The following is a 19,202-nucleotide window of genomic DNA, read 5'->3' on the forward strand; positions in this document are numbered from 1 at the left end:
TTCCTTGTCTTGAGGCATGTCCACTGAAGTTGGATCACCCTGTAACTTGATTTTCCACTTTGATTTTGAGCATCATTCCAATTCCAGACCTCCGTGGGATATTGGTTATGATTTGCAATGATAATTTTTAGGTTTTATTGGTCTCAACACATTCCACTATGTAATGAATAAAGATTTAGAAATGGAATATTCCATTCAGTGATATCTAGGATGTGGGATTTTATTGTTCCCTTTATTTTTTGGAGCAGTGTATATATATATATATATATATATATATATAATATGGTATATTTGTATAAATATTAGCCGTTCTTGACCATCAACAAGCTCGTGCTTGAGTTACTAGTTAGCCTTAACAGCTCCACTATAATCTCTGTGTATTTATTTTTCAATTATTTAGTTATTTCTACCTCATTGGTTCTATGTTCCCCCTCCCATTATTTTTTGTTCATTCGGCCTTAGTAGTGACATGTCGAATTTAAAACATACTGTCCATACTGACATCACAAATGCGGTCAAGATTAGTTGCTATGGTTACCAATATGTCCAAGTAAACAAAGACCGTCAAAGAACTATGAAACCATTGTGCAAAACAAAAAGAGATGTAAACTTGTCTTGGATTTTTTTTCAAAGTTTGGAATTTCCATTTAACCGGAAATCCTTCTGGGCTTATAATTTCATTAATAGCACACAATTTACAGTTTTCTTACTTTGTTTGAAGATTTCTCATGATGCATTAGATTATGGGTCAGGGCTCCAAGTTTGTGAGAGCTTGATGATTTGAAGGTTGTTCTATTGTGACGCCGAGTCTCGTGAGAAGAGGTTACCATGGAGTCATTCATATCAATGGCAAGATCATCACAAGCAGAAAGGATTGCTTTTGCCATCTCACCTGTTTCATGGCGTTCTAAAGTGCCTGTAAAAAAATAAAACCATTAATTCATACCAATGCCTATTAGAGATGAGAATATTGATTCAATGCAAATCTAATTCAAGTCAAGTTTCATAAAATTGCATAAAATACTGTATACCCAAAACCTTTTTAAATATTTCAGAAGAATGCATTAGCCACAGAAGGCTTGCCTATACACAGGTTGCTCCAGTATTTCTTATAGGTATCACATTGCATAGTATACCAGACAGGAAGGAATACCACAGTCTGTATAAAAAGCCTTAGCAGGAAATGCAGTAACCATTTTAGGGTGATTTAAGATAGTGAGAGGACATCAAAACTCACAGCTCAACAATAGAGATTGGAAGTGAAAGTCTTAACGCATTGCACAATACTCTAGACATGTAATGTGCTTTACCACTGCAGCAGTGAAAAAGTTAATTGTAGCAATATGTGAATACAGAGGTACAGTATATCTAGGGGGGCAGCCGGGGCATGTGCCCCAGGTGCAGCCGGCAGGGGGGAGCAGTCAAGCCAACTAATGCAGCAGTCCACAGTGTCTCCCGCGGCAGCTGCATTCTGACACTGGGACTGGGAGTCGGCTGTTCTCTGTGTCGGCAGTCAAACTGACAGCCGGCACAAAGAAGCTTGCAGCACACCAGCTCCCAGTGATCAATTGTACTCGCATCTTACAGACATGAGTAGAATTGAAGCTATGATGGTAGGGACTAGAATGGTTGATTTTTTGAGGCGATGATGTCACCAGAAGGGGCGGGGCCCCCTTCAGTCCACTGAAGACCCAATAGCAGGAAGCTGCATTTTCCTGAGGCTGCTGGAGAAGAGACATGGGAAATGAGGGGCTGCATCATGGAACTGTGTGAGGAGAGGACTGAGGGGCTACACCATGGAGCTTTGTGAGGAAAGGACTGAAGGGCTGCACCATGGACCCTTGTACAAATGGGAATGAGGACCCAGGACTCAGTGTGAGCTCTCTGAGGATGGATTTTGGAAAGAAGTTGATGTTACTTGAGTGAGGCTGCATATGGAAGATTATGATGAGGTGCTGTGTGGGGAATGGGGGATGATGAGGGGCTGTGGGGAATAGGAGGATGATGAGGGTCTGTGTGGGAAATTGGGGGGTGATGAGGGGCTGTGTGGGGAATTGGGTGATGGGCTGTGTGGAGAAGGGATGATGGGGGATGATGTGGGGCTGTGTGGGGAGTTGGGGATGATGAGGGGCTGTGTGGGAAATTGGGGGGTGATGAGGGGCTGTGTGGGGAATTGGGTGATGGGCTGTGTGGAGAAGGGATGATGGGGATGATGTGTGGCTGTGTAGGGAGTTGGGGATAATGAGGAACTGTGTGGGGAATTGGGGGGTGATGAGGGGCTGTGTGGAGAAGGGGTGATGTGGGAGTGATGAGGGGCTGTGTGAGAAATTTGTGTGGAGAAGGGAGGATGATGAGGGGCTTTGTGGGGAATGGGGGGATAATGAGAGGCTGTGTGGAGAATGGGGGATAATAAGGGTCTGTGTGGGGAATGGGGGATGATGAGGGGCTGTGTGGAGAATGGGGGGATGATGATGGGCTGTGTGGGGAAGGGGGAATGATGAGGGGCTGTGTGGGGAATGGGGGAATGATGACGGACTGTGCGGGAAATGGGGAGATTTAATGTGTGTGGGGAGATTTGGAGTGGGTATGGGGGAATTTAATGTGTATGGGGAGATTTGGAGTGGGGATGGGGGGATTTAATGTGTGTGGGGAGATTTGGAGTGGGTATGGGGGAATTTAATGTGTGTGGAGAGATTTGGAGTGGGGATGGGGGATTTAATGTGTGTGGGGAAATTTGAGGACACAAAATGAGGAGCAAAGGGGGAGATGCAGGGCATGTATGAGGAAACAGTACAGGAGAATGGGGGGCATGTATGATGAAATAGTATGGGGTGATGGGTGCAGAGACACAGTATGCACAGTATGGTGAGTGGGGATGGGTGCAGAGAGTATGGGGAGTGAACGGGGGAATGTATGCAGAAACAGTATGAGTAGTGATGTGAAAAATGTATGTGGACAGAGTATGGGGAGTGAGGGTGATAGGAAGTGTGCAAACACAGTGGGGGTATGTGTGAGGGGTATGTATGAGCAGGCAGTATAGAAAGTGAGGAAGTAAATATATGAGGAAACAGTATGGTGAACAGGGGGGATGTGAGAGGAGACAGTATAAGGAGGAACGGGAATAGTGTTAGGAGACAGAATGGGGGGAGAAAAGTGAGTGGGCACAGAATAGAAACTGAGTAGTGGGGGCATAGCATGGGGAGACAGTGTAAGGGTACAGCCAGGAGGGGATAGTAAACCAAGGAGGGGGAGTGTGATGACAGAGTACAGTATAGAGACTGGGCCCTATAGGGAGGACACAGTGTGAAAAGACAGTGTGTAGAGGGGGCCAGTATGGAATGGAAAGATTAGTGTAAAGAGCACGTGCCATAAGAGGGACAATGTGGGAGTCATATTTTAGTGAGTGGCAATGTTCTATTCAGGAGCAATATAATGACACTTCTTTCTTTAAGGGCATCATGTGGACATTTTCTGAAAAAGAGTGGAGAAGATGGAAGTTTGCAGAGACGAGCTGTGGATGAGAAAACTCATCATGGGGTCTGGACAAGATGAAGAAAAGAAGCAGATACAACATCATCTATGAAGATACCTGGATGTAAATGTTTTTTGCGATACTGACTAATTCTCATCTTTTTATTTATGTTAGGAGCATTAAAGCGGTTGTCCAGGCTTGTGATGAGTCTGCAGTCATTCTATGTGATTGCAGACTTGTTAATTCTCACAGTACGCACTGCACGCTGTTAAGATTCTCTTTTGCTGGTGATTTACATTCATGCGGTTTTGTGCTGACGAGACATGCGTGGCCTCACTCAATGAAAATGAACTGAGTGAGGCCGGGCAAGTCTAGTTGGAATGTGGCCAGAAGTATACAAATCACATACTTGTGCTGACATGACTGCCCACCGGCAAAGGAGAATCCTAAAAGTGTGCAGTGCATTATTTGTGAGAATTCAGAAGCCTGCAATGTCAGGATTCAGATCTGCAGGTTCCAGTAGTCATCACATGGACACTTCACTCATATGCCACTTTCATACTTATGGCCCTGTGATAACGAGCTTCTCTTCCTGCTTCTCTCAGTTTTTCACTGATCATTGAGAGCATTAGGGAGAGGAGCTCGTTGGTACATGACTAAGTGTGCAAATCGCATGTGTGCTGGGGGGGCGCCAAACTGAATTCTTGCCCCTGTGCTAGAAAACCTATATACACCTCAGAGTGAATAATACAGTCATTGAATTGATAGGGCAAAAGAGATAGGAGAGGTACCAGCAGCAGTGAAAGAGTGTTTTTAATCTGTATCATGTTGGAGCTGGCATCTGTCCTGCCACACTAAAATTGCAGTTACACAAATTTTTCTACATTCAAAAATGCACTAGAAAGCCGCAGCACAATATTTTTACATAAAAAAATTATCTTGTAACAGTGTTAGAGATGTTGTGCCTGATTGTCATAAGTGGCTGTCCTGAGTCTTTGCACTTGTTATGCAGCCCTTTTGTAAAGGAAGGAATAATTATATATATAACTAGATGGTGGCCCGATTCTAACGTATCGGGTGTTCTAGAATATGCATGTCCACGTAGTATATTGCACTGCACAGCCCACGTAGTATATTGCCCAGTGACGTAGTATATTGTCCAGTGACGTAGTATATTGCCCAGTGACATAGTATATTGCCAAGCCATGTAGTATATTGCCCAGTGACATAGTATACAGCACAGAGCCACGTAATATATTGCACAGCGACATAGTATACAGCACAGGGCCATATAGTATATTGCCCAGCCATGTAGTATATTGGCCAGGTACGTAGTATATTGCCCAACCATGTAGTATATTGCCCAACCACGTAGTATATTGCACAGCGACGTAGTATACAGCACAGAGCCACGTAGTATATTGCCCAGTGACGTAGTATATTGCCCAGTGACATAGTATACAGAACAGAGCCACGTAGTATATTGCCAAGTGACATAGTATACAGCACAGAGCCACGCAGTATATTGCACATTGACGTAGTATACAGCACAGAGCCACGTAGTATATTGCACAGCGACGTAGTATACAGCACAGAGCCACGTAGTATATTGCCCAGTGACGTAGTATATTGCCCAGTGCCATAGTATACAGAACAGAGCCACGTAGTATATTGCCCAGTGACATAGTATACAGCACAGAGCCACGTAGTATATTGCACAGTGACGTAGTATACAGCACAGAGCCATGTAGTATATTGCCCAGCCACATAGTATATTGGCCAGTCACGTAGTATATTGCCCAGCTACGTAGTATATTGCCCAGCCACGTATGTCACAGGTTAAAAAATAAACATATACTCACCTTCCGAGGGCCCCTTGTAGTCCTGTCGCCTCCTTCTCACGCAGATGCGCAGGACCTTTGATGACGTAGCAGTCACATGACCGTGTTGCGGTCACATGACCGTGACGTCATGGCAGGTCCTTCTCGCGCAGGCGCGCAGGACCTGTGATGACATCTCGGTCACATGACCGTGACGTCATGGCAGGTCCTTCTCGCAGACCATCCTTGCCACCAGAACCTTCCGCTTGTATGGAGCGGTCACTGGAGCTTCGCGAGGAGCGGGAAAGGCGACGGAAGGTGAGTATATAATGATTTTTTATTTTTTTTATTATTTTTTAACATTAGATGTTTTTACTATTGACACTGCATAGGCAGCATCAATAGTAAAAACTTGGTCACACAGGGTTAATAGCGGCGGTAACGGAGTGAGTTACCACGGCATAACGCGGTCCGTTACCACCGGCATTAACCCTGTGTGAGCAGTGACTGAAGGGGAGTATGGAGTGGGCGCCGGGCACTGACTGCAGGGGAGTAGGGAGGGACTAATCAGACTGTGGCCGCCGCTGATTGGTTGCGGCAGCCATGACAGGCAGCTGGCGAGACCAATCAGCGACTTGACAGACAGAGGCCGCGACCAATGAATATCCGTAACAGAAAGAAAGACAGAAGGACAGACAGAAAGACAGAAGTGACCCTTAGACAATTATATAGTAGATTTGTACATACACAAAATACAATTCCCCAAAATGCAGACATTTAACTGGGTTTGTCATCACATGGTGACTCAAACAAAAGTCATTTTTTCTGCCCAACTATTTTGCTAGCCAAATTTTAAATTTTATAGATAGTCATCACAATCTAATAAAGCACCTTGTTATATCTGCTGTCTTTTTGGATGTGATTTCTAAACAGGTAAATTTTGGGGAAAAGTTTGAATTTTGGGGAAAAAATGTTAAAAAATGTTGGAATTTCACTATACATATCTGTTTTTGCACAGTTGTGTTACTAGTCCAATTATAAAACTGTACATACCATGCCTGTATTGTGGTTTGCTGTACCTCTTGCATTTACATACCTAGCAATTCTTACTACTTCCTTTTTGGCAATAGCTAAATAATTGGATTTGAAAGCATTGTCAAAAGTTCATTAAGTGCTGTACAAAATGTATGATAAAAGAAAAAGTGACATTGACAAAGGATGGAACAGTGTAAAAGAAAAAAAAATCATACCACAGCTAAGAATGTGGGAACCACTGGCAACAACAGAAGCGTCACCACCACCACCTCTAGCTGCAGCCATCAGGGCAATAGTAATGACAAATTCAAGCACCAATTGGCCCCTTTTGGTTCCATCAAGCGTAATAGTGGGGCGAAAGCAGAGTGCATTATGGAATATATATGGCAATTACTGGTCTCACGATAAGGAGAAGATGGTGTGCACTCTGGTCCAGAATATGAGGTGCAGGTGGAACGGACTATGATAGTCCCATAAGTAGTAGTAGAGATTCATCGCACACTCTCTTTGTTAATTTGCAAGTGTATTCACACAATTTATTCCAAAGTTGGAATAAATTGTGTGAATACACTTGCAAATTAACAAAGAGAGTGTGCGATGAATCTCTACTACTAATTACTGGTCTCAGTCACAGCAGAATGATGTGAACTCGGAAAACGCAACACCTTCAGCTTGAGTCAGTGTTCTGCAAAGAACAGTCTGCCTGATCAGAAATAACTAACAGATAACTATAGGATCATTTTGGGATCTTTTTTAAATTTTTGAAAACAAAAAAAAGTCTGTCAGTGTTATTTATTGGACTGTTGGTTAATATCTGCTTTTATGGTGAGTCTGTATTGTTGTTAAAGAAGTCTGTCTAAATTGATGTCAGGAAAGACATCACAACAGAGACCCCAATCAGGACAATAAAACATTCCTTATCTAAGAACTGGCCCAACATTTATGGACATAGTTTATCGGACATAACTGTTTATCACTCATGGTAATTCTGCTTCATGCCACCTGTCTTATCCATGTGTTTTTTTTTTGTTCTGTGCTGTGTTGTGCATAAATATGTGATTCTTCAGAATTTGTATTAGTCTATGCCTGATGAAGAGACCTGAGTTGTCTCGAAAGCTTGCAATTTGTTACCATCTTTTCAGTTAGCCATTAAAAGGTATCAACCACTGAGGACTCTCAATTCTAAACATTTTTAAATTGATGTTTGCAGTTACTCTGTGTGACTGGAGACTTATGAATCCCCCTGTGCACGCACTGTGTGCTGTGAGGATCCAATAGTTTATGACTTGGGACCGGCAGGTACGTATACATTATGGCCTGTCTAGTGGGCCTGTATGCAAGTGTATGGAGCAAGTTCAAGCCCACTAGATGGGCTCTGGCCAGGAGTATGCATAACGCATACATCACTGCACTCAGAATCTGGCTAATCTTCGCAGCGAACAGTGCTCTGGGGGATGCAGTATTCTGGAATCACACAGAGTGACTGCAGACATCAATTTAGACCAGACAACCCCTTGAACCCCTTCTCGACCTTGGATATACATAGTATGCCATGGTTGGGAAGTGCTTTCCGACCTTGGATGTGCTGAGTACGTCCTGGTGATTTTAGAACGCACAGAAGCTGTGCACTCAATTGCAGCCAGGTGTTCAGCTAATATCATAGCTGACATGCGGCACTTACTGCCAGGAGCGGTGGCCGCACTACTCCTGGTAGTTTAACTCTATGTGATATTGAACGCAGCTTTTAGAAGATAGGCAGAGGGAGGGAGCCTTCTCTGCCCTCCGATCGGCACCCTTGTTACGTCATCGCAAGGGGACGATCATTGCCATTGATGACTCGATGCTGTCACCAGTGCTAGCAAATTTGTTACACTATGCTCAGAACATCGTGTATCAAGTTTGTGGCTCAGTGCAGCACTGACAGTTTATAAAGCATAGCAATGCAAAAAGGGACTAATTAAAAAAGTAAAAAAAAATGAAAAATATGTAAAACAATTACTAAATAATTATATATATATATATATATATATATATATATATATATATATATATATATAGTTAGGTCCATATATATTTGGACAGAGACAACATTTTTCTAATTTTGTTTATAGACATTACCACAATCAATTTTAAACAAAACAATTCAGATACAGTTGAAGTTCAGAATTTCAGCTTTCATTTGAGGGTATCCACATTAAAATTGGATGAAGGGTTTAGGAGTTTCAGCTCCTTAACATGTGCCACCCTGTTTTTAAAGGGACCCAAAGTAATTGGACAATTGACTCCAAGGCTATTTCATGGACAGGTATGGGCAATCCCTTCGTTATGTCATTCTCAATTAAGCAGATAAAAGGCCTGAAGTTGATTTGAGGTGTGGTGCTTCCATTTGGAAGGTTTTGCTGTGAAGTAAACGCGGTCAAAGGAGCTCTCCATGCAGGTGAAACAACCATCCTTAAGCTGCGAAAACAGAAAAAACCCATCTGAGAAATTGCTACAATATTAGGAGTGGCAAAATCTACAGTTTGTTACATCCTGAGAAAGAACGAAAGCACTGGTGAACTCATCAATGCAAAAAGACCTGGGCGCCCACGGAAGACAACAGTGGTGGATGATCGCAGAATAATCTCCATGGTGAAGAGAAACCCCTGCACAACAGCCAACCAAGTGAACAACACACTCTCGGAGGTAGCCGTATCAATATCCAAATCTACCATAAAGAGAAGACTGCATGAAAGTAAATACAGAGGTGCAAACCACTCATAAGCATCAAGAATAAAAAGGTGCAAACCACTCATAAGCATCAAGAATAAAAAGGCTAGACTGGACTTTGCTAAAAAACATCTAAAAAAGCCAGCACAGTTCTGGAATAACATTCTTTGGACAGATGAAACCAAGATCAACCTCTAACAGAATGATGGAAAGAGAAAAGTATGGCAAAGGTGTGGTACAGCTCATGATCCAAAGCATACCACATCATCTGTAAAACATGGCGGGAGGCAGTGTGATGGCTTGGGCATGCATGGCTGCCAGTGGCACTGGGTCACTAGTGTTTATTGATGATGTGACACAGGACAGAAGCAGCCGAATGAATTCTGAGGTATTCAGAGACATACTGTGTGCTCAGATCCAGCCAAATGCAGCAAAACTGATTGGTCGTCGTTTCATACTACAGATGGACAATAACCCAAAACATAAAGCCAAAGCAACCCAGGAGTTCATTAAAGGAAAGAAGTGGAATATTCTTGAATGGCCAAGTCAGTCACCTGATCTCAACCCAATTAAGCATGCATTTCACTTGTTAAAGACTAAACTTCAGACAGAAAGGCCCACAAGCAAGCAGCAACTGAAAACCACCGCAGTGAAGGCCTGGCAGAGCATCAAAAAGGAGGAAACACAGCGTCTGGTGATGTCCATGAGTTCAATACTTCAGGCAGTCATTGCCAACAAAGGGTTTTCAACCAGGTACTAAAAATTAACATTTTATTTAAAATTATTGAATCTGTCCAATTACTTTTGGTCCCCTTAAAAACAGGGTGGCACATGTTAAGGAGCTGAAACTACTAAACCCTTCATCCAATTTTAATGTGAATACCCTCAAATGAAAGCTGAAAGTCTGAACTTCAACTGCATCTGAATTGTTTTGTTTAAAATTCATTGTGGTAATGTCTATAACCAAAATTTGAAAAATGTTGTCTCTGTCCAAATATGTATGGACCTAACTGTATATATATACTGTACGTATATATATATATTATATATATATATATATAATTGTCTGTCCCGGAAATCCTGCATCACTGATTGGTCGTGGCCGACTGGGCCCTGACCAATCAGCGACGCGGGATTTCCAGGAAGGGGTGTGGTCTCCACCATCTCTGCTGATGTACAGGAGAGAGGAGCGGGACAGTGTACCGACCAGGAGGGAATGTGGAGGTGTCTGGACAGTGCGTGTACCGTCCCAGGTGAGCAAGGGAGGCGGGGAGGAAGCCGGGGACCGGGAGAGTGCAAAGAGTGGAGGGTAGAGGGGGCTGCGAGAATGCCAGCCTGTGACGACGTATTGTGTGCGGGCACCTGGAGTTTCTGCATGTGTGGACAGCCGGGGCGCGGGAGCCAGGGCACCGGGGAGAAGGAGCAGGGTCCCCCGGACAGTGTGTACTGGCCCGGGTGAGCGAGGGAGGCAGTGAGGAAGCTGGGGACCGGGAGAGGGCAAAGAGTGGGGGGCAGAGGGCACTGCGAGGACGCCGGCCTGTGACTACCTATTGTGTGTGGGCACCTGGAGTCCTGCGTGTGTGGAGAGCCGGGGCGCTGGGGTGAAGGAGCAGGGTCGGCGCCCGAGTGAGAAGCAGTGGCGCTGGGGAGAAGGAGCAGGGTCCCCCGGGAGAGGGAGCAGAGGCACCCGAGTGAGAAGCAGTGGCGCCAGGGAGAAGGAGCAGGGTCCCCCAGAAGAGGGAGCTGAGGCGCCCGAGTGAGAAGCAGTAGCACCGGAGAGAAGGAGCAGGGTCCCCCAGGAGAGGGAGCAGAGGCGCCCGAATGAGAAGTAGGGGTGCAGGGAAGAGGGAGCAGAGCTGCGGCTGTGCCAAGCATGTGCATACCTCCAGCATCCTGCGCCCAGAATCCCCGACATCATGCGCCTCCAACCCCCGACAGGCGCAGTCCTCCCATGCATTGGCGCGGGATTTGAGACATGCTTCACTGATTGGTTACTCCTGGCCGGCCACGACCAATCAGCGATATTTGTGCGGGATTTAAACACCACTCACAGCGCAACATACATACATACATACATACATATTCTAGAGTACTCGAGGTTCCAGTGAATACCAGGTAGCTGCTTTTATACGCCCCACCAGGGTGAGTGCAGTCTTAGCATAGTGGGTCTACAATCCATAGGCAGATACACAGACTTAGAGACAGTTGAAAGCATTACATGCGTTGACTGTGGCATCACTGCCATTTTCCCTAGAAATTAAGAATGAAGTTTACCTACCAGTCATATAATGAATGACAGAATATCTACTATATAATTGTCTAAGGGTCACTTCCGTCTGTCCTTCTGTCTTTCTTTCTTTCTGTCGTGGATATTCATTGGTCGCGGCCTCTGTCTGTCTTGGAAATCCAAGTCGCTGATTGGTCGTGGCAAAACGCCCACAACCATTGCCACGACCAATCAGCGAAGGTCACAGTCCGGCGGCAAAATGGCCGCTCTTTCCTCCCCGCTGTGAGTGCCCGCTCCATACTCCCCTCCAGTCAGCCCTCACACAGGGTTAATGCCAGTGTTACCAGAGCGCAGTGTAACGCACTCCGGTTACGCAGCTAAACCCTGTGTGACCAACTTTTTACTATTGATGCTGCGTATGCAGCATCAATAGTAAAAAGATCTAATGTTACAAATAAGAATAATAAAAAAAAAGGTTATTCTCACCCTCCGACGTCGCCCGCTGTCCTCGGCAATGAAAGCGGCAGGTTCCGGTGCCAAGGATGCTATGCGAGAAGGACCTTCCATGACGTCACGGTCATGTGACAGCGACGTCATCACACATCCTGCGCACATACCAACCCTGGGACCGGAAGCTGCCGCGTGCACCACACACCGGCGCCAGGACTTCAAGGGGCCTTCGGAAGGTGAGTATATGTTTATTTTTAATTTTAAGTCTTTTTAACCATGCATATAGTGCCCACATTGCTATATACTACGTGGGCTGTGTTACATACTGCGTGGGCTCTGTTATATACTACATCTCTGTGCTATATACTAACGTGGCTAAGTTATATACTGCGCGGCTGCTATATACTGCATGGGCTGTGTTATATATTACGTGGCCAGTGTTATATACTGTGGGGGCTGTGCTATATACTGTGTGGCTGCTATGTACTGCGTAGGCTGTACTATATATTACATGGCCAGCGTTATATACTGTGGGGGCTGTGCTATATACTGCCTGGCTGCTATATACTGCGTGGGCTGTGCTGTATATTACGTGGCCAGTGTTATATACTATGTCGCCTGTGTTATATACTGCGTGGCTGCTATATACTGCGTGGGCTGTGTTATATAGTACGTGGGCTGTGTTATATACTGCGTGGCCACTGTTATATACTCCGTGGCCTGTATTAACGCAGCGGGTATTCTACAATATGTATGTATGTTTGTATATAGCAGCCACATAGTATATAGCACAGGCCACGTAGTATTTGTCTGCTATATACTACATGGCTCCTATATACTATGTGGCCTGTGCTATATACTATGTGGCTGCTATATACATACATACATACATATTCTAGAATACCCAATGCGTTAGAATCAGGCCACCATCTAGCGGCCACAGTCCGATTAGTCCCTCCCTACTCCCCTGCAGTCAGTGCCCGGCGCCCGCTCCATACTCTCTTCCAGTCACCGCTCACACAGGGTTAATGCAGGCGGTAACGGACCGCGTTATGCCGCGGGTAACTCACTCCGTTACCGCCCGCCTCTATTAACCCTGTGTGACCAAGTTTTTACTATTGATGCTGCCTATGCAGCGTCAATAGTAAAAACATCTAATGTTTAAAAATAATAAAAAAATTAAAAAATCATTATATACTCACCTTTCCTGTTCCTCGCGACCCTCCGGTGACCGCTCCATGCAAGCGGCAGGTTCCGGTGGCAAGGATGGTCTGCGAGAAGGACCTGCCATGACGTCACAGTCATGTGACCGCGACGTCATCACAGGTCCTGCGCGCCTGCGCGAGAAGGAGGCGACAGGACTACAAGGGGCCCTGGAAGGTGAGTATATGTTTATTTTTTATTTTTTAACCTGTGACATACGTGGCTGGGCAATATGCTACGTGACTGGCCAATATACTGCATGGCTCTGTGCTGTATACTACATCGCTGTGCAATATACTACATGGCTCTGTGCTGTATACTACGTAACTGGGCAATATACTACGTGGCTGGGCAACATACTACGTCACTGGGCAATATACTACGTCACTGGGCAATATACTACGTGGCTCTGTGCTGTAAACTACGTCGCTGTGCAATATACTACGTGGCTGGGCAATATACTATGTGGCTGGGCAATATACTACGTAGCTGGGCAATATACTACGTGACTGGCCAATATGCTACATGGCTGGGCAATATACTACATGGCTCTGTGCTGTATACTACGTCACTGGGCAATATACTACATTACTGGGCAATATACTACGTGGCTGGGCAATATACTACGTCACTGGGCAATATACTACAGCACTGGGCAACATACTATGTCACTGGGCAATATACTACATGACTGGGCAATATACTACTTGGGCTGGGCAATATACTACGTGGCTCTGTGCTGTATACTACGTGGCTGGGTAATATACTACGTCACTGGGCAATATACTACGTGGCTGGGCAATATACTACATGGCTGGGCAGTATACTACGTGGCTGGGCAATATACTACGTGGGCTGGGCAATATACTACGTGGGTTGTGCAATATACTACGTGGACATGCATATTCTAGAATACCCGATACGTTAGAATCGGGCCACCATCTAGTATATATATTTATAAATTTTATGGAAAAAAATAAGCAAAAGAAGTGCACATATTTGGTATCGCTACATCCAGAAATAGCTGACCTATAAAAGTGTCCCACTAGTTAACCCCTTCCAAGAACACAGTAAGAATTTAAAAAAAAAACGAGGCAAAAAAACGATTCTTTATTATCATACCACCAAAGAGAAAAAGTGTAATAAGACACAATCAAAAAGACGAATGTAAATAAAAATTTTATCTTGTCCCACATAAAACAAGCTGCCATATCAGCGGAAAAATAGAAAAGTTATAGCTGTCAGAATAAAGCGACGCAAAAATATATTTTCTTTTCTATAAAATAGTTTTTATTGTGGAAAAGCAGCAAAACATAAAAAATTATATAAATGTTGTACCACTGTAATCGTACTCATCCAAGGAATAAAGCTGCCTTATCAATTTTACCACATGAGGAACGGCATAAAAAAACCAAACAATTCGTGAATTGCTAGTTTTCGTTCATTCTACCTCTCAAAAATCAGAATGGATATCGATAAAAAATGACGTGTTTTGGCAATAAAAAGCAACTTTTAGTGTGTGACAGCAGCCAAACATAAAAACAGATATAAATCTTGTACCGCTATAATCGCACCAACCCAAAGAATAAAGTCGTCTAATCACTGATACAGCATGAGGAACAGCGTAAAAAATAAATAGAACCAATTCTTGACCTACTACTGATTTCTTCATTCTGCCTCCCAAAAAATTGCAGTAAAGTTTAGTGCACGTTTATCCTGTGCTTTACACTGAGCGCTTACACCATGGCTTCCGTGTAAATCTCTGAAATACATGATTCAGACAGAACCCCAGGTGATTCCCTATAATGAGGCAGATGGAGGCAATGTGGATGCCATTTGGTCTATGATCCGGTGATGTCCATCTTTTTAGGCGTGCATATAAGCATGGTCAGCTACAGTTTTGTGCACTTCTGAAAAAAAGGACAATGCTGAACAGACGTCAGACGGAGTCCTGAGCAACTTTGCTCCCTCATTGTAGTGAATGGATCCCTCGGGGATTTCATCTGAATCATGACAATTGGAGATTTATATGGAAACCCCAAAATAAGTGCTCAGCATAGAGTGCAGGGTAAATGTGATCCTAAATATTATATAAAATGTTCCCAATAAAAGCTTCAACTAAATCCAACTAAATCAACTGAAGCCAAAAGAAAAAGCAAGCCCCCTCTCATGTCCATCATCTGTTAATGGAAATATAGGTGGCTTCCACATTACTGGTAGCACAAAGGCTCTCGAAAAAGGTTATGGCTCCTCACCCCAAAAGAATTCCAGAAAATTCTGCGCTCCAAAATTCACTGCTGCTTGTTTCTGGAAAACACCCATGGAGTCAAAATCATCACTACACCTGTAGATAAATTCCCAAAGGGGATTTATTTCCAAAATTGGGTCACTTGAGGGGTGTGTTTTGCTCTTCAAGCACTTAGGGGCTCTGTATGTGGAGTTTGCAAACTATTCTAGGAAAATTTGCACTCAAGGAGGCAAATAGGGTTTGTGTTGTTGTGAAGAAACCAGATTGTATCTTAATTTCCCAGACAACCATGTTTTGCAAAAACAAAAGAACTGGCTTTTTATCTGTATATTGGCTTGTGAATTTACGTGTTTATGTCTGGTGGGTCAAGGAGACAGACTTGCCCACTGATATACCATTTAACATACAATATAAGTCTGTAATAGTGACTTGTACATAGTGTGTGTTTATCTTTGTTTATTGATGTGTGCTGATATGCTAATTGTGCATTGAATTCCAGAACTAGCTTGGTGACTTCTAAAGCAGAGAAGGAAAGACTGTGCAAATAGATTGAATGGTCAAGTAGTACTAGGTAATCTCATCACCATTGTTTGCCATATCTTGATGTTGAACTAAAGGACACTGGGTAATTCTAAAAATAGCTTACATGCCTTGGGTATAAAATGACTCAGAGTTCACATCTTGAGAGTCTGAAGTAAGACAGAGCTACCAGCCAGACATTCTGCAAACCACCCAACAGACAAGAGAAAGGACTGCAGCAAATTCATCATGGCACCATCACGAGGGACACTAATCTAGGATTCTATAGGATTCAACCTAGGGGTTTTTGGCTCCGGTTGGAAGGACACAGATCTGATCCAGTGACCATCTCTGAACCATGGATATGTTTGGAGAAAGCCAGGGTTGGGACCCGCTGGTCGCCTGGTTCCATGGAGATGGTCAGATAAGCCAGGTGGTAACTCTCGTGTCAACTGGCTTCGGACCTTGTATGGACTCTATGGACAGTCCTTGGTCATCTCCCTATGCTTGTCGTTACCCCTTCTCTGTGCGTTCATCCACAGATGGAGTAGCGACCCTGGGAGCTCTGACATCATGTCATACTGAAAATACATGGAGACGCAGTGATATTTTATATGCGCCCGTGTGATGCTGGGAGCTCTGACATCATGTCATACTAGAAATACGTGGAGACGCAGTGATATTTTATATGCGCCCATGTAACCAAACAATTCCAGCCATGGTGAGATTGTTCTGTTTGCTATTGTGTGTTGTGGTTCAATAAAGTATTGCCACACTGTTTTACCTTAACCCTGTGTTGTCTGGGTAGTGTATTGCCCATGGGGTGATAGAGCGGGTGTTCAGTGGTATGAGCCGTGGTCCATGCAGTCTTGCTAAAGACAGCCGGGCCAGCGGACAAGAGTACCCACTGACCCCGATTCTCCACAATTGGTGGCAGCAGTGGGACACTACTCAGCCCGGCAGAAACGGGGGAGCTGCAGGGGACTGGTGTTCGTAGACACCATCCAGGGCTTCACAACCAGGAACGTATACAGACAGACCCAGCAGACCATTGATGAGGCATGCACAGAAGGTTTCGGATGCCACTATATCCAACCCCACCAAATCGGCCTTGGGAAGAGGACCAGAGTAGCTATATGACCTCAACAAGAAACGGAAACTACAGGAGATTTTCCAGCTTCAACGGATTTAATAGAATTTAATGCAGGAGCTACAAAATACGTGGACAAGCAGTGATCTTTTATATGCGTTCACGTAACCAAGGAGTTCCAGCCAGCGTCCTTATATTCTGTGTCCTGTGAGTGGAGTGTTGTCGCACTGGAAATACGTGGAGAAGCAGTGACCTTTTATATGCGTCCATGTAACCAAGGAGTTCCAGCCAGCGTCCTTCATTCAGACTCCAGCCAGGGCAGAGTGGGCCTCCTGAGACACGGGGTGGTGCTGAAAGAGGTGCTCCAGCACGGTAGACCCCGTTACACAAGTTGTTACTCTTCAATTAAGTATGGAGTTTATTTTCCTTATGCTCTAAGGAAACTGGATGATCGGAAGCGTATCATGTCTAGTTAATTAAGATGGGTGAGGAATGTGAAGAAACCAGATTGTATCTTAATTTCCCAGACAACCATGTTTTGCAAAAACAAAAGGACTGGCTTTTGTTCTGTATATTGGCTTGTGAATTTAAGTTTTTATGTCTGGTGGGTCAAGGAGACAGACTTGCCCACTGATATACCATTTAACATACAATGTAAGTCTGTAATAGTGACTTGTACATAGTGTGTGTTTATCTTTGTTTATTGATGTGTGCTTATATGCTAATTGTGCATTGAATTCCAGAACTAGCTTGGTGACTTCTGAAGCAGAGAAGGAAAGACTGTGCAAATAGATTGAATGGTCAAATAGTACTAGGTAATCTCATCACCATTGTTTGCCATATCTTGATGTTGAACTAAAGGACACTGGGTAATTCTAAAAATAGCTTACATGCCTAGGGTATAAAATGACTCAGAGTTCACATCTTGAGAGTCTGAAGTAAGACAGAGCTACCAGCCAGACATTCTGCAAACCACCCAACAGACAAGAGAAAGACTGCAGCAAATTCATCATGGCACCATCACGAGGGACACTAATCTAGGATTCTATAGGATACAACCTAGGGGTTTTCGGCTCCGGTTGGAAGGACACAGATCTGATCCAGTGACCATCTCTGAACCATGGATATGTTTGGAGAAAGCCAGGGTTGGGACCCGCTGGTCGCCTGGTTCCATGGAGATGGTCAGATAAGCCAGGTGGTAACTCTCGTGTCAACTGGCTTAGGACCTTGTATGGACTCTATGGACAGTTCTTGGTCATCTCCCTATGCTTGTCGTTACCCCTTCTCTGTGCGTTCATCCACAGATGGAGTAGCGACCCTGGGAGCTCTGACATCATGCCAACTGGCTTTGGACCTTGTATGGACTCTATGGACAGTTCTTGGTCATCTCCCTATGCTTGTCTTTACCCCTTCTCTGTGCGTTCATCCACAGATGGAGTAGCGACCCTGGGAGCTCTGACATCATGTCATACTGGAAATACATGGAGACGCAGTGATATTTTATATGCGCCCGTGTGATGCTGGGAGCTCTGACATCATGTCATACTAGAAATATGAGGAGACGCAGTGATATTTTATATGCGCCCATGTAACCACACAATTCCAGCCATGGTGAGATTGTTCTGTTTGCTATTGTGTGTTGTGGTTCAATAAAGTATTGCCACACTGTTTTACCTTAACCCTGTGTTGTCTGGGTAGTGTATTGCCCACGGGGAGATAGAGCGGGCGTTCAGTGGTATGAGCCGTGGTCCATGCAGTCTTGCTAAAGACAGCCGGGCCAGTGGACGAGAGCACCCACTGACCCCATTTCTCCACAATTGGTGGCAGCAGTGGGACACTACTCAGCCCGGCAGAAACGGGGGAGCTGCAGGGGACTGGTGTTCGTAGACACCATCCAGGGCTTCACAATCAGGAACGTATACAGACAGACCCAGCAGACCATTGATGAGGCATGCACAGAAGGTTTCGGATGCCACTATATCCAACCCCACCAAATCGGCCTTGGGAAGAGGACCAGAGTAGCTATATGACCTCAACAAGAAACGGAAACTACAGGAGATTTTCCAGCTTCAACGGATTTAATAGAATTTAATGCAGGAGCTACAAAATACGTGGACAAGCAGTGATCTTTTATATGCGTTCACGTAACCAAGGAGTTCCAGCCAGCATCCTTATATTCTGTGTCCTGTGAGTGGAGTGTTGTCGCACTGGAAATACGTGGAGAAGCAGTGACCTTTTATATGTGTCCATGTAACCAAGGAGTTCCAGCCAGCGTCCTTCATTCAGACTCCAGCCAGGGCAGAGTGGGCCTCCTGAGACACGGGGTGGTGCTGAAAGAGGTGCTCCAGCACAGTAGACCCCGTTACACAAGTTGTTACTCTTCAATTAAGTATGGAGTTTATTTTCCTTATGCTCTAAGGAAACTGGAT

At 44.5% G+C, this 19,202-nt stretch overlaps 1 protein-coding gene across 2 annotated transcripts in view; it reads right to left on the minus strand.

Annotated features, from left to right (window-relative positions):
- Positions 1 to 19,202, minus strand: part of WDR72 (WD repeat domain 72) — a 563,678-nt gene that overhangs the window by 242,546 nt on the left and 301,930 nt on the right. For both annotated transcript variants that reach the window (XM_077263771.1, XM_077263769.1), the window contains exon 15: positions 711 to 916. In XM_077263771.1, coding sequence (XP_077119886.1) covers positions 711 to 916 — 206 coding nt within the window. The remainder of the gene's footprint in view (positions 1 to 710; positions 917 to 19,202) is intronic.

The sequence above is a fragment of the Ranitomeya variabilis genome, chromosome 5 (genome assembly GCF_051348905.1).
Source record: "Ranitomeya variabilis isolate aRanVar5 chromosome 5, aRanVar5.hap1, whole genome shotgun sequence".
Classification (NCBI taxonomy): Eukaryota; Metazoa; Chordata; class Amphibia; order Anura; family Dendrobatidae; genus Ranitomeya; species Ranitomeya variabilis.